The 15,985-nt window shown below is 45.1% G+C and overlaps 1 protein-coding gene across 1 annotated transcript in view; it reads left to right on the top strand.

Moving 5' to 3' along the window:
• Nucleotides 1–15,985, top strand: part of mast2 (microtubule associated serine/threonine kinase 2) — a 157,593-nt gene that overhangs the window by 130,652 nt on the left and 10,956 nt on the right. The window contains exons 11-22 of the mRNA XM_080006553.1: nucleotides 5,042–5,117; nucleotides 5,246–5,455; nucleotides 10,605–10,706; nucleotides 12,252–12,384; nucleotides 12,759–12,826; nucleotides 13,081–13,175; nucleotides 13,280–13,488; nucleotides 13,574–13,712; nucleotides 13,824–13,956; nucleotides 14,170–14,335; nucleotides 15,339–15,440; nucleotides 15,707–15,829. Of these exons, the coding sequence (XP_079862679.1) occupies nucleotides 5,042–5,117; nucleotides 5,246–5,455; nucleotides 10,605–10,706; nucleotides 12,252–12,384; nucleotides 12,759–12,826; nucleotides 13,081–13,175; nucleotides 13,280–13,488; nucleotides 13,574–13,712; nucleotides 13,824–13,956; nucleotides 14,170–14,335; nucleotides 15,339–15,440; nucleotides 15,707–15,829 (1,556 nt within the window). The remainder of the gene's footprint in view (nucleotides 1–5,041; nucleotides 5,118–5,245; nucleotides 5,456–10,604; nucleotides 10,707–12,251; nucleotides 12,385–12,758; nucleotides 12,827–13,080; nucleotides 13,176–13,279; nucleotides 13,489–13,573; nucleotides 13,713–13,823; nucleotides 13,957–14,169; nucleotides 14,336–15,338; nucleotides 15,441–15,706; nucleotides 15,830–15,985) is intronic.

The following is a 15,985-nucleotide window of genomic DNA, read 5'->3' as shown; positions in this document are numbered from 1 at the left end:
AGTTCTTTTTAAAATATGAAGAGACAGCAAAGAATGCACCATGAGTTAAGCTATAGGTGATAGCTATTGTGAGTGATTGTCTTACTAAGTTGAAATATGTTTTTTGGTTTTCTGTGGGGAGGCGGTTTGTTTGTTTGTTTTTGCGGGAGATTATTTTCTACGTGTGTGTGTGTATGTGTGTGTGTGTGTGTAAATGGATGCTAGTGTGTGCGTTCCTGTTTTCAGAAAGGTCAGGCTGGTCTGAGTGACGAGGCCGTGGCAGCTGTGAGTGAGTGTGAACTCTTCTCTCTGGCGGTGAAAAGCCTCCTCGTGGCTTCTCCACCGCTCTATCTGTCACACTCAGACAGGCTGCTGGGCCTGTTTATCCGTCCGCCTCGGGAGAATTTGATCCTCTGGCTTTGATAGATCAGTAGAACTCTCCCCGCATGTTCCACTCATCTATTACCCTAACTTTTCCATCAATCTGTCTTCACTCCCGTCAGTTTAGTTTTCAGTTTTGTCGTCAGCGCTCACTGTGAAACGACGCTTGCTCTTTTCTTTGTTTCGGTCCTTCTGTCTTTTCGTTCTTTATCTGTTTTTAAAGTTTATTTTTCTCTGCTCTCACCTTTTTGAGCCAATTTCTTTCCTTCTTTTTTTATGACATGGAATTTTTTTAATTTTACATCTCAAACTCTCCCCCCCCCCCCCCCCCCCTCTCTCTCTCTCTCTCTCTCTCTCTCTCTCCCTCCCTCCCTTTCACCAGCTCATTGTCCTACCCTGGTCTCATTCTGTCACAGCTTCTCTTTTCTCCTCTTTCCCGCACTATGAAGAAACACTATATTGAGTTCTTTCATCCTTATTATTGAGAGGAGAGGGAGATTCAAGGTGTGTGTGTGTGTGTGTGTGTGTGTGTGTGTGTGTGTGTGTGTGTGTGTGTGTGTGTGTGTGTGTGTGTGTGTGTGTGTGTGTGTGTGTGTGTGTGTGTGTGTGTGTGTACGTACGCGTGTGTCTGTACGTGTGTGTGTGTGTGTACGAGAGCAGGCGCTCGCAAAACAGCAGGCAGCAGTAATAGGCAGATGGGTGGATCGCATCTCTCCTCCTGGTCATATCAGGACACTGCAGCTAATTCTATCTGTGTATGTCTGCACAGTAATATTGTATTTGTTGCCATGTTAGCTAATATGCTATGCTGATGTAGGCAACAGGGAATATCCCTCATGCAAAAAGCCAATACCAAGATGTAGAAAAGAAAAGCTTATAAGAAAATCAGTTTTCTTCTATTTTGATCGTGTCTGATTTCTTGAATGGACTAAAAAGGCATAATATTTGAATGGCTGTCAATATTTTCTTGCGAGCCCAACAATTGGTATCTGTACTAAAAACAAAAGCTTTTAATTTGGGTATTTGGGATTTGGCACCCCTACATTTTCTTAGTGCAATTGCACTTTTACGCCACTGTCATAATAACTCGTGGTAACTCTGGTGTCCGAAAATAATTAATTTTACCAGACAAATTTGAACCTTAAGTTATAGTGTTGCTTGTATAGTTGTTAAACTTTAACCTCAAGTGAAATTGATCCTGACTAGAATATCCAAAATGGAGTGCGTCGACTTGGCTGACACAAAGCGAGAACAAGCCCCGCCCCCGCTCAGCCCCTTATCGTACATCATCTGTCTCCACTGTTTGTCTCCAGTAGTTTTGTTTTTTTTTTGTGTTTTTTTTTTCCTCCATATTTTCTCCAGTATAAATGAGCTCACCCTCAGCGATCCATCATGTGTATGAGCCGGTTGGTCGGCTTGCTGGTGCTGGCTACGCCGCTAAACGAACGCCCTGGGTGGCCACGGCGAACCGCACAGTCAGACTGGGACACATATCATATCATTATAACTGCATTTATTCACTTGTTTTACATACACGCTGTAGCAGGAATGGCAACCCTGCTCCCCACAGCGTCCAGGTGCTCAGCACATCAGTCTCGTGTCTCTCTCCTGAGGGGATTCTCGTGCCGTCGTTCCCTCTGTGAAACGGAATCTGCGTAGAGCGGCCTGTCGGTGTCCCATTATCCAAATCCCCCGCTTTGTTTCGCTTTTCATGTAAAACCAATATTAGCCGGGGCTGAAAATTAGATGCGATTCTCCCCAGGACTTTTACCGCCACACCCGGAAAAGCGCCGGAAGACTTTACTTGGGTCTTATTCATCACATTCTCTCGTCTATTGGACTCCAAGGTGTTTACAGTGCATGTGCATTCACACTTACAGAAATAAATATCCATGGATATTACCCCTCACACACACACACACACACACACACACACACACACACACACACAATTCTCTGTGATTCGATTCTCTGTGTGTGCACACGCGAACACACAGAGAATCCAGCCTGCCTACCTCTGTCTGTCACGGTCAATTAGGTTTCCCATTTCCCAAGCCGCCCACCTCAGTTGTGGAAAAAAAATGTTATTTCTCTGTTTCTCTCTCTCTCTCTCTCTCTCTCTCTCTCTCGCTCTCCTTCCCGTCTGACTGTCTCATTACATGTCTCATCTGATTTACTTCAATTATCATCTCCAGCGATAAGCTCTTTTGCATTTTTAGTGTCTTTGTCACAAAAATGACATCACCCTCTCTCTCCCCCCACCCCTATGGCTATTACACTGCAATTTGAGACTTAAATTAACATTGTTTATTCAATATTGTGGAGTGTATTGTTTTTATCATGAACCATTTCATATGTTTATTGTGTTGTATATTGCTTTTTTTTTGTTATTATTTTTTTTTTTTATTATATATACAATCTTTACTCTTTCAACATGAAACAGGCATTTTCCTTAAAGTTTGATCTACAGTTTTGCAGTCTGTTCAGATCATTTCTCAGAATAATGACCAAGCCTTCCCGGGGATTACCCCGAGGGAGTTTTTATTTCCCATTACAGTCTTTGTCTTCTAATTATCCTTTGTCTGGATGCCTGCTGTTATTCATCCCACAGATTGTGCTCTGATCTCCCTTACAACTGTGTTTAAATGGGGAAGCTTTAATTTTAATAAAGGCACAGGCCACTCCAGGCCAAGGGGCAGACAAAGAGAGAGCGGGGGAAGATATTCAGCGAAAATTAAAGTATGTGAATAGCAGCCTCCGGCCGAGCATCCATCTCTGTCAACGTCTAACCTTTTCCTACCAAGCCAGGTGGGGCTTGATTGAATTTTTTTTTTTTCTATTCATCCTTTTTTATATTATTTCTAGAAAGACAGACACAGGGCGTTTTGAAGTTGACAAGTCAGTTGAGTTATTCATTATTGTAAAATTCAAGCTTGTATTAGATTTGATTGCCAGCATAACAGACAGGGTGTGTGTGTGTGTGTGTGTGTGTGTGTGTGTGTGTGTGTGTGTGTGTGTGTGTGTGTGTGTGTGTGTGTGTGTGTGTGTGTGTGTTTAAAATTGTGCAGCTGAAAGCACTTACGATAGAGCTTATGAAAATAAGTAAATATAACATAACCTTTAGATACTGATCAGCTCCGCATTTCCCTATATGCTCAGCGATCAATGCTGTGGCCAAGGCCATGATGCTGAGCCCATATGTCACATTCGTGGTGCTCTCATATCTATTAAGCCAGGTAATTGGCCATTGTGCTCCAGCTGGATGACCTAAACATTACCTCATCCCTCTTGGTCGTGTGTGTGTGTGTGTGTGTGCGTGTGTGTGCGTGCGTGCGTGTGCGCGCGCCTGGGTGACTCATACTGCAGGACATCTGGAAGCTTGAATTCATATTTGTAGCTCACCTGCAATCCACGCTTCTCTCAATGCTTAAATGTTTGGCTTATGACATTCTATCTCTAATTGTCACTGCAAAAGACTTAGAAATAGCATATATCCCTTTCTACTGTGTAACTTTGGCTACAGTAGGTTAGCATTAGGAAGTGACGCATCTTCCTGTTTCTGGTCTCTCAGCCAATGTAGCCAAAGGAGTTGATTTGCAGAAGCAAAAAAGGAACAAATAACAGTAAGGCTGTTATTTTCTCAACAGTCAAGCTTTCAGCAGATTACGTTATAAACAAGTTATTTGTTACAGGAGCCAATATTTTAATAAGGCCTGGGTTGAAAAACGGCAAGCCGATCCTCTCACGAGTGACCTCAAGGAGCGAAGGAGACACGAGTCTACTTTGACATCTCTGTCTCACCTCAGAGAAAATAGAGGCTTGAGTAAAAGGAAGGTGTCTGTAGAGTGGAACCGAGTGATGGCAACAGGGGATCCAGGATGATGAAGTCCTCAGGCAGTTACAAGGAGGGGGAGGGGGGCTTTAATCTCCAGGGACTTGAGGCAGACTAAAGGAGACATGAGAGTCGGTCTCTCAAGTCGACCGTAAACCCCATGAGAGCTCACCTTAAACCCTTCAGTGTGGTGGTCACTCGCAGTGAGGTACTGACAGGCCCTGTGCCTTTTATTTTTAACTTCCTCTTTCACACACACACACACACACACATACAGTGCATTTGGGACTCTCGTGCTACAGCCATCGGTCTCCGGAGACCTTACCTTTCTCTCCGTCCAGGCGTGTCTCCATCAGGGTTTTTTTGAAGCGGGAGCTGTCATGGGCTTCAACCGTAACCTTGCGTGGCCCGACAGCATGTCACACCGACAGACAATCTCATACAGTATGGCTTCGACCCTGATGTCACGTTGGTGTGTGCGGCCTTGGGGTCGTTTATTTCTTCCTATTCTCCCGGTGACCCGGTCATCTCCGATCTGACAAACGGGGCCGCTCACACTGATCTGATCAGCCATGTTTCCGAGGGAGAGGGACAGGAGGAAAGCTGATCAAATTCCGACAATGCTACATCGTGGATCTCAGGGGTTCTGTGGAGGCCTCGGTTGACCAACTAGCTGCTGTGTCGACTCATCCCCGTGTGTGTGTGTGTGTGTGTGTGTGTGTGTGTGTGTGTGTGTGTGTGTGTGTGTGTGTGTGTGTGTGTGTGTGTGTGTGTGTGTGTGTGTGTGTGTGTGTGTGTGTGTGTGTGTGTGTGTGTGTGTGTGTGCGCGCGTGTGCTGTTTTCCTGCAGCCCCGGGCGTTCTCCGATCTCTTTCGACCATGAGATTGTGATGATGAACCATGTGTACAAGGAAAGGTTCCCTAAGGTGCGTATGAGAAACGCAACGGAAATGATTCCCCGTCAATGTGGAATGAGCCTGTACTGTACGTGTTCACAAATGAAGGCATCAGCGTGTGACTCAACCTCCTCCGTCCGCTCCCGTTCTCCCGGCAGGCCACGGCTCAGATGGAGGAGCGTCTGGCCGACCTGCTCTGCTCCTCGGCCCCCGACAAGGTGTGCCCACTGGCAGACGGGGTCCTGAGCTTCATCCACCACCAGCTGATCGAGCTGTCCAGGGACTGCCTGGAGAAGAGCCACGAGGGCCTCATCACCTCCCGCTACTTTTACGAGCTGCAGGAGAGCCTGGAGAAGCTTCTGCAGGACGTAAGTCTGCAGCGGGGAACTGTTTTTTTCCTTTTTACCCAGATTCTCAGTATTGCATCTCAAGTCAAGGGTAGGTGTAAATGAAACGTGGCTGAGGAATAACTAAGGAATTATGTTAAGATGAGCTTTTCCTCAAACAGTTCCATTAGTTAGTCAGGGTAGGGTAGTCAGTGGGAGTTTGGGGTTTTTTTTTGCGGGGGGGTAGTCCTAATCAGAGGAAAACTCACCTTTGTTTTAATCAAAGTCTTATTTTTCGGGAATCGCGACGGCCAACCAGGGTGGTTGGCCGTCGCGATTCCCCCATCATTCGGCAGTTGGCTGAATCTATTCTCTCACTACTGGATCAATCACTGCAGTGGACTCAGAGTGATCTGGAAAAATAAAAGGCTTAGGTTGAAATTGACCAATCTTTTCACTCACCATTCCTAAAACATTGAGACCAGATGGCTCAAATCCAGGTCTTTGAAATAAAGACGTCATGTGCGTCACGCTCGGTTTCACGAGGGCTAACTCACTGAGTGACGTACCCCCGCTCCTCACCCATCATCGTTAGGGCCGTTCGCAGCCTGTGGTGTCAGAGGCGTCAGGAGGCATCTTCCAGAGGCTGAAACGGCCAGAACAACAAGACCTGTCCCTCCAAGCCGCCACGTGTTAGCGACAGTTTTCACCTGTACACCTGCTGCTTATCATGTTAATTACCGCACAGAATGTCATCGGTATAAGTGTAGGTAGTGGGTTAGTGTGTGTGTTTGTGTGTAGGTGTGGTAATATCTCTATTAGCTCAGTTTGCAGGCGCCTGGGGGCCCGTCACGCTGGGCGACATTATGGCTCCCAGTGGCCTCACACCGACCTTCTGTACTGCTGGGACACACACACACACACACACACACACACACACACACACACACACGCGCGCTCTCTCTCTCTGCTTCCCTACCTCTTTCTCTCTCTCTCTCTCTCCCTCTGTATCTCCCTCATTCGCACACTTTCACACACAGACACATCACCCTGATTTTAATTTCACACTCCAGCAGTCACGGCGGCTGACGGATGACTCTCCCAGACAGGCTGGGAGGGGTGGAGAAGGAGGGATGAAGGAGAGAGAGAGAGGGTTTGGGAAACGGGAGGGGGGGGAGTCTGGACAGGGATTCTGTTGTCTCTGATTGGATGTTGAAACAGTCCTGTACTGGAGTGGGGTGGATGGGTGGGGGGGGGGGGGGGGGGGGGGGGGTGTAGATGTTGATGCAGGAAAGCCTGTTAGAATGCTGTTGGAGGGTGTCAGATCCAGTCAGGAAATACTTCCACTTGGGAAACACACCCACACATTTGATGGAGCCAGTTCCACGCCACAGCGAGGCTGTGGGCTGCGCGATGACATCACCATTTCGCCTGTAATTAGGCTCAGGCTGTTGTTCCCCTTTTTTTAGGGGGGGGCGGGGGGGTGGCGGGGCAGGTGAGCAGCCAACTACTACGTCTGGAGCAAACCTGGAGATGAGGAAGTGAAGCTGGCGAACGGAGGTGTACCGGCGGGTTTATGGGAACCGCTTCACGTTTTTTGGGGGGGAAGCCATGTCGCGAGTGTCGTGGCAGAGGAGGCTGGAGGAAGAGGAGGAGGTGCTGGAGGAGGCGTCGTGGAGGAGCGAGCGGAAGGTGTTCACGTGCAGCTGGGAGCACAGCGGCACAGACTTTACAGTTGAGTCCCATTTCAGTCCCGTTCAGCCGAGTCGACGCTTTGCTGCCGACGGAGTTAAAATGTTCGGACTTTGTCGCCGGTGGCTGTGTTAATAAGAGCTTTGGAAGTTTCAAAAAGTTTAGAAGTTAATAAGTGGAGTCGTAGTAGTTATTGGATTTGGAATAGTGATGGGGAAATAGGGGGAAAAGTATTATCATTGTTTTTTTTTGCCGATTTGGATGGCCCCTCTGGTTTTACTTGACAGGTTATTCTATGTAGAAAACTTTTGTCTTCTAATTTAATTGAAAAAGCAGAATGGTTCTTTGAATGCTGTGTTGATGCTCACGTGTTTATTTGTGGAATCTGATTACATGTCTGGACTCCCAAGGGCTGGGCCTCTCTCGTAAGAAAACTCCAGTGCATATTTATTTTTATTTTCATATCCCACAGGATTTATTACTGAATTATTTCTTACTTCCAGGATAACAGGATAACACCTGACGTGCAGCCACAGTTATCACCATAGCCACTTCCTGAAACGCGTACAACTACCGGGGCCTCCTGAAGTTATCTTTCAGTGTCGTTACCACTTTAATCCAGTACTTCAAAAGGTCAATCAAGCCAAAGCAGCAACGAATAAAGTCACAAAAGTCAATTTGGGTTTTTTCTTTGAATATTATGTAGACTATGTTGTATAATGGAAAGGCAAAAGGGCTCTTGGTTGATTGTAAATTGTCGCTACTCTCATTCTCTCCCGAGTTCATTAATTTAGTCTTCCACTACAAACTCTACTACCCCTTTTATCCAGCAGCCACATTTGTCATTGCACTGTTCCGGAGTAAGGATGCTCCATCTCTGTTCTTTGTCTTCGACGTTGCCTCATCTCTCCGTCCGTCTGAGGATGAGAGACTTGTGGCGCGCACCATCCATCCCTCCCTCAGCCCGTGTCGTGACCCCATTACAGAGCTCACAGGAGGCCAGCTCGCCGCTGCTGTTTCTCTCTTCTTCCCTCTCTGCTGCTCCCCAACATCATCCAATCACTCCATCCTCCTTTCCCCTTTACCCCCCCTCTCCTCCGCCTTCTCTCTCTCTCTCTCTCTCTACTTTTCAACCTCCCCGCACCTGCCATCTATCCCTGTCGCGGGGCCTCTGTGACCTGCCCGGCCGTCACCATGGCAACCCCCATCCGGGCCATCTTATGGATGAGCCCCCGGGAGACCCTGTTAGACCCCTGTTGGTCACCTGAGGGAAGATGGGAGTGTCAGCCACGCTGCTAACTCAGCACTGGTTATCTGTCTGCCAGCCCGCCATCACTCACCCTGTCGACCCTTTTGTTCCCGAAGATTCCCATACAAAACTCTGGTTCATGGTTACATGCTTTTATTATTAATAATAATAATAATACTAGTATAACAATAAATATTATGATTGTTGTTCCTACTCTTGTTCATTATTGTTTTATTGTTGGAAACTTCACTTGAGTTAATTCCAGGTGGGTCCTTAAAAAGTCTTAAGATGTCTTGAATTCAGTTTTTCAAATATTACACCCTGAAAGTCACTAAATAGTCTTAAGTTTGAATTGATATCACTTCATTTCAACGTAAACAATTTTGCCTGATTTTATTTTTCCAAATATTTATTTTTGTCAAAATGAGTCGACTTTTCTGGTGTTATAAAATCCTAAGAACCACTGAACCAAATACCTACCTTCAATCTTACCTTCTACACTCACCTGTTCTAGATAAACCCAACTCCTTTTATACCTACCTGGAACACCTGTAGACAGACATCCAAGATAATAATGAAGTTCTGTGGAAAAAAGTATATATAGTCATATTTATTCCAGTTTATAATCACTTACCTTGCTATCTGACCATAATATTACAGTTTTTAGACTACTCTCCTTCATGACCTTCCCTATATTTACCTTCTGGAATACTTACCTCTTCCCTGTACCAAATATATAATACTTATCTGCAATAATTTATTGAATTAGAGAGAGATGATTTGTGCAACAATTAGTCTTAATTTTGTTTAAATAAAAAAAAAAAATAAAAGTAATAAAGTATTATATATACGATAGTATATAACACCCTGAATTCACTATTGTATACATTGCAAATACACGGAATGTTTTTTTATTTATCTTTTTTTTTTTTTTTTTTTGATGAATAGATTGGCATCCCCGGCACACAAACATGCATACAAGCTGTTAACCACACACACAAGGGATGCTTCCTCCTATTAGACTTGCGGGGTGTATATATAGCCTGCCTGACAGCCATACATAAATGTATATACACACTCCCACACACACACTCTGACTGGTTAATTAGCCGCTGAGCAATGCAAGGCAGTCCCTCAGCTGTCCATTATTCACCGATCACCGACCTCCACGGCGCCCACACACAATCAATCTCAAACGCATATAGACACACACACAAGCACACCAATAGGTGTATTTAGCACACACATACAGTATACAAACAGCATCTCCCATATCCAGCTTTCATTACGGTTATAAATTATTCAGCAGCCGAGAGAAGCCCCCAGGGCCAAGCCTTGTGCCCGGCTGTCTGTCTGTCAGACGCAGCGCCGTGTCTCTATTAACCAAACAACACACGCACGGGCCAGGGCCAAGGCATTGTTTATTAACTGCCTCTGCCTTTCTATTAGGCTGCCTTTCACACGACACACACACACACACATACACACACACACACACACTTACACAATTTCACAACACCCACATTCGCCGGGGTTCCCAGAGCAGGTCCTACACACATACACACACACACAAACAAACACACACCCGTCTTCCACCTTTTTTCTCCCCAGAAATGTTAGCAGCTTGCCGCGTGGGTTCTCAATCAGATACTGTAGATTGGTGGATAAATTGCAGTGTCTCCGAGCTGACAAGACATTTCACGGTGAATGTTGGGAAGGGAAGGCTGAGGTCACTGGGATTTAAATTACCTCTGGTTCTCCGGTTAAGCAAGCGGACCGGGTGGTGCATGGTTTTCACTTGAGATTGACATCCTTTTGCCCTTGGAATAACAAAAAAAACGAGAACGAAAAGTCACAGCTCTAAGGTCATGCTACATTTCCTAATTTAAAGGTTAGAAAAAAAATAATTAATAACCTCCATTTTTTTATATTCTATAATATCTTAAATCCATCCTTCCAAACCCATTAACAGATCATTAATAACACTGGTATTTGTCTTCCGTGGGATGAAAACCTAATTAGATGTAATGCCACAAATGACATAAAAAAAAAAAAAAACTAGCTGCAAAAACGAGCAGATAATTGGTTTCTTCGTGATGGCGTCTTGTATTATTAAAAGAGGATGATTTTGGGGTGGGTTTTTACAACTCGTCAATAAATGTCGAAATGTTTTAATACAAGTGTAGCAAACATAAAAAGTAAAAAAACGCATGTGATAATATTGTGTTATTGTTTATATGTTACATATAGGCTCACGAGCGCTCGGAAAGCGTGGAGGTGACCTTCGTCACGCAGCTGGTGAAGAAGCTGATGATCATCATCGCTCGGCCCGCGCGGCTGCTGGAGTGTCTGGTAAGAATTGTATTTTATTTTTAACTTTTCAGTTGCTTTATAAAGGCAGAGTGTGTTATATTTTAACACAGATTATCGGTTTCTCAACCTAATGCTTGGTTGTTGTTTTTTTTATTCTTGCTTTTTTTATAAATAAAAAAAAGAGTGTTTTGTTTTTCTTTAGGCTAAAAAAATGAATTATGCGTCTGCCTTCCATGATGTGATCATGAATAGGAAAAGTTTTTTTATTTGAATATTACTACTCTACTGTAACTGCAAATTGAATTTGAACGGCTCCCATAAACTGTGTTCCCATATTTACGTGTAATTGCCTTTTCACAGTGCAGAGATCACGTATCCATACGAACTTAATTTACAATTTAGATCAATCCGGCGCAAGATGTCAAATGATTTAAGCATAGCAATTAATTTATGGAATTCCACAGAGAACAGTGAATCAGGCTTCATTTGTCTTTAAGTGTGGACATGCATCGACAAACGTGAGTGCACTCACTCCTTTCTCCTCATTGCATCCTTACTTTCATCTCTCTGCGAGACCCTGGTGCACTCGAGCTCTGCCCCTAGATAGGCTAATGGGGGTACCGAGTGCACGGCCATGCAGGTGCGAACCCCTCGCTGTGAACTAGAGGCTGCAGGATGGAGAGATGAGAGAGACGCACTAAGGAACTGATAGTGGTCTGCAGAACGGGAGGAGCAGGGGGAAAGATAAGAATAGAATGAGAAAGGGGAATTTGAATTCTATTGGAATTTGCGGAGATAAAGGGGCAGGAGAGGTAGGGGCCCAAAGGAGGAAGGAACGGAGGAGTGATGGTAGAGGTCTGCCCCGCTGTGCATTCACTGTACATTTGACTAATTGCATGCAGACGATGCTGTGACACCACGCAAGGTGGGTTTTTACAAATGAAAGCGCACAGATTGTAGCGAGGTGTGTGTGTGTGTGTGTGTGTGTGTGTGTGTGTGTGTGTGTGTGTGTGTGTGTGTGTGTGTGTGTGTGTGTGTGTGTGTGTGTGTGTGTGTGTGTGTGTGTGTGTGTGTGTGTGTGTGTGCGTGCGTGCGTGCGTGCGTGCGTGCGTGCGTTAGAGCAAAGGGTGTTCTATCTCTGTCAGAGAACACAGAACCAGGCATGCTAATGATAGGAACCCCTAGTCCCACTGTCCACGGTGGTTGGTGGTTATGGTTGTTATTGCTGTTCATCCAAGCAGGATAAGGTGCTAGGCCTGTTGTGTTGATGTGTTTGTGCAAAAAGCAGAATTGTCCTTTTGTACCGTTTCAATTGAACGTAACAACAGACCTCTACAGGTCTCAGTTTAACAATTGCGGCGCTGTGGTGGCCAGCACTCGCTCGCCCTCAGCCCTGGCAACAAGATACCACACTGCTCATTAGCATCACTATTTCACCCTGTTCATAGGGGGTGGAAAAAAAAACCATTGTTCTCCATATTTATCTCATTCAGTGCTTCAGAAGTGTTGTACAAGCCCTCGCTCCTAGCCTTCCGATTCATCTCTTCACACGCTCCGTTCCCTCTTCATTCCATCACTCTCCAGGAGTTTGACCCCGAGGAGTTCTATCATCTGTTAGAAGCAGCAGAAGGCCATGCTAAGGAAGGCCAGGGAATCAAGTCCGACATCCCCAGATACATCATCAGCCAGCTGGGCCTCACCAGGGACCCCCTGGAGGGTACAGAACCACTGTTCTCTCTCTCTCTCTCTTTGTGTGTGTGTGTGTGTGCTTATGTTATAGCCATTGATAACCTTGTTTTATTGAAAGGCGGTATGGAACGCCATTTATTGAGCTGTTACAACACATATACTGTAAATGTGGGTTATAAAGGTATCTCCAGTTCGGCAACCATTTTGTTTTGGCAACCAAAAGCTGATTCGAGGTTGCCAACTTGGCCAACCACTTCTAAAAGTTAGTGTCAGGCCCTTGAACAATCAGATTTAAATGTATAAAACACTGCTTTAATCAAGATTGTAAACTGAAATGAGCAATCTGCCGACCACTCCCTCTGCTCGGAAGTTGATTGTGAATGCCTTCCTTCGTTTTTTCAGAAATGGCCCAGCTGAGCAGCTATGACAGCGGGAACCCGGACACCCCGGAGATTGACGAGTCTGTCGATGTAAGTACCGACTGCTGTGCGGCATCTTCGCCAAAGCTGGATCTTAACCACCCCTGCAGTACCAGTGTAGATTTATTTTAGTATTTTTTACAAAATATAGAGCAAGAATACAGGTACATTTTTAAACCATGGATTTCTTTGACGGTAATGCCTCTGCGGTGGTGATGTTGATATTTGCTGGTTGATGATGATGATTGTTTTTTTCTTTTCCACTAACCTGTGTGTGTGTGTGTGTGTGTGTGTGTGTGTTTCAGAGTCGAGGAACGACAGTCCCAGCGCCAACTAAAGCCAAAGCTCCTCGAGAGGAAGATTTTGAAAACATCAAACTCATCAGCAATGGAGCGTACGGGTAGGAAAACATGAGATGAGCAGCTTCCATTAGGAACCACATACAACACAGACAATTAATACTATTATTATATGTATGTACTGTACATCCATCGACTTCCGCAGTGCGGTGTTCCTGGTCCGCCACAAGGAGACGCGTCAGCGTTTTGCTATGAAGAAGATCAACAAGCAGAACCTGATCCTGAGGAACCAGATCCAGCAGGCCTTCGTGGAGAGGGACATCCTCACCTTCGCCGAGAACCCCTTTGTGGTCTCCATGTTCTGCTCCTTTGAGACCAGGAGACACCTCTGCATGGTCATGGAGTACGTGGAGGGTAAGGATGAGATACATGCGCGACCTTCATTTTGTCTGTGGAGGAGAGGACGTGGTCTTCATAAACTTTTCTGCTCTCTGCTCAGGCGGCGACTGTGCCACGCTGCTGAAGAACATCGGAGCACTGCCAGTGGACATGGCTCGCATGTACTTTGCTGAGACCGTGCTGGCCCTGGAGTACCTGCACAACTACGGCATTGTGCACCGGGACCTCAAACCCGACAAGTGAGACACGCACACATGAGACTTGCGCACACATCATTTTGTTGACATTGTTGAATATTGAAATAGTTGTTGTTTATTTTAATATTTTGTCTTTGTGTATCCCTCCATCAGTCTTCTGATCACCTCCATGGGTCACATCAAGCTAACTGACTTCGGCCTGTCCAAGATCGGTCTGATGAGCCTTACCACCAACCTGTACGAAGGACACATCGAGAAAGACACCCGAGAGTTCCTGGATAAACAGGTGCAGCTTAAAAAAAACCCCACAAACCTCTGATCACCTGACCATGTTTTCAATGCCACTATTGTCGGCTGATACTAACATTCTCAAGCTGTTTTTTTTTTTTTTTTTTTTTTTTTTTTTTGAGCTACTAGTTTCATGCTGACTCGCCTAGCTCCCCAGCTAGTTAAGACCTATTTGTACTCAGCTTAGCCTGTGTGTTTACGCGTCGCCCAGGTGTGCGGCACTCCGGAGTACATCGCCCCAGAGGTGATCCTCCGGCAGGGCTACGGGAAGCCGGTGGACTGGTGGGCCATGGGGGTCATCCTGTACGAGTTCCTGGTGGGCTGCGCCCCCTTCTTTGGCGACACGCCGGAGGAGCTGTTTGGACAGGTCATCAGCGGTGAGTGCGATGCACAAGTTGTGGGGAAATTGACATAGTTTGAAGGTACTCAGTGACACTCTTAAACTGTAAAACTGTACACTCTTGGACTCTTAAAATACTATCAACAGCAAATCAGCAAATTAGAAAATGAATGAATGCTTGACTTTATTTCAATATAGTTAACAGAGAAGTTAGAAATGATTTCAGCATTCATACAATTTTATATTCATTTATTGAAATCCTCTTTTATGGATTGACACATTTTGCTTGTTTTTACTGCGTTTTGGAGTAAATTATGGAGTAATGCAATGCAAATATGTATAACAAGATACTTGATGAATAATTGTTATGGAATTCAAGTAAAAGGTTCAGATATGTTAAGCAGATCATTCTGTCAAAGTTTTGCATTTTATCATTTGCATTTTATTGATTTAAGTATCTCGCAGAAGCTAACAGAGACAAACAGTGCAGTGTCACTCGTGAATTGAATAAGTGTCCCCTGGTAGAGAGTTCTAAAGTCAGCGTGCATTTGATGATATAGATGTTGCCTCGGTGCCGTCTCGTAGACGTTCCATGCGTCCGTGGGAGGATCATTAGAGGCGGAGCCGTGACTTTACAAGAGATGAATCGATTTGGATTTTCCCCCTCGTCGTCCTTTTATGATTTGGTTTTCTCTTTGAGGAAAGGACAAATCCATGACCATAAACTCTGCATTGATTCAATATATATATTTTATGAGTGTGTGTGTATTTATGTATGCAACTTGTCACCCTCTTGGTGCTTGTGTGTCTTTAACAGCCTCTGCCGACCAGGTTGAGTCAGTACAGAACCTTCTCTGGTGTTGGTTTTGTTGTCTTTTCTAATGAACGTGGAGAACCACTAAAAGCTACATTTGTGCATTTTTTTAATGAATCAATTTTAATGGCTTCACCCACCCCACTGTTCCAATTCAACTCTATTGAACTCCTAAGTGCTTCTTTCTAAATCCGTGGTCTCTAAAGCGTGTGCGTGTGCGTTTCAGATGAGATCATCTGGCCAGAAGAGGATGAAGCTCTCCCTCAGGAAGCTCAGGATCTCATCACCAAACTGCTGAGACAGAACCCCCTGGAAAGGCTGGGAACAGGTGACACACACACACGCACACACACACACACACACACACACAACCTCCACATGCATGCATGCATTTCAGACCCAGGTCACTGGATAAGTCATTTTTAGCTAATGGCTCATGGTTATTGTATGTCTTGTTCATATCTATGTTTGTTCTGCTCCTGAATAGTCAATATCATGTCTAAACGTAAATGATCCACTAATCAATTGACATGCTCGCTCTCACTTTACACTCTTTCCTAAATGCGTCCATCCCTTTTTCCCCCGTCTTCTCAGGAAGTGCGTTTGAGGTTAAGCAGCATGGATTCTTCACCGAGCTGGACTGGAACAGTCTGCTGAGACAGAAAGCGGAGTTCATCCCCCAGCTGGAGTCTGAGGATGACACAAGCTACTTTGACAGTAGGTGTCTCTGTCTGGCTTTCTCTCTGCTGTTAGACCTTTTTTTTTTTTTTTCTCACACCATAGCCACTAGAGGTGCAATGGATCACAAAACTCACGGTTCAGATCCTACCACGGATCAACTACGTTCCGTTAGACCAATATTATCCGCACTTC

The sequence above is a fragment of the Zeus faber genome (assembly GCF_960531495.2).
Source record: "Zeus faber genome assembly, chromosome: 1".
In the NCBI taxonomy this organism is placed as follows: domain Eukaryota; kingdom Metazoa; phylum Chordata; class Actinopteri; order Zeiformes; family Zeidae; genus Zeus; species Zeus faber.
The sequence above is the reverse complement of the archived record's forward strand: the minus strand, read 5'-3'. Positions and strand labels throughout refer to the sequence as shown.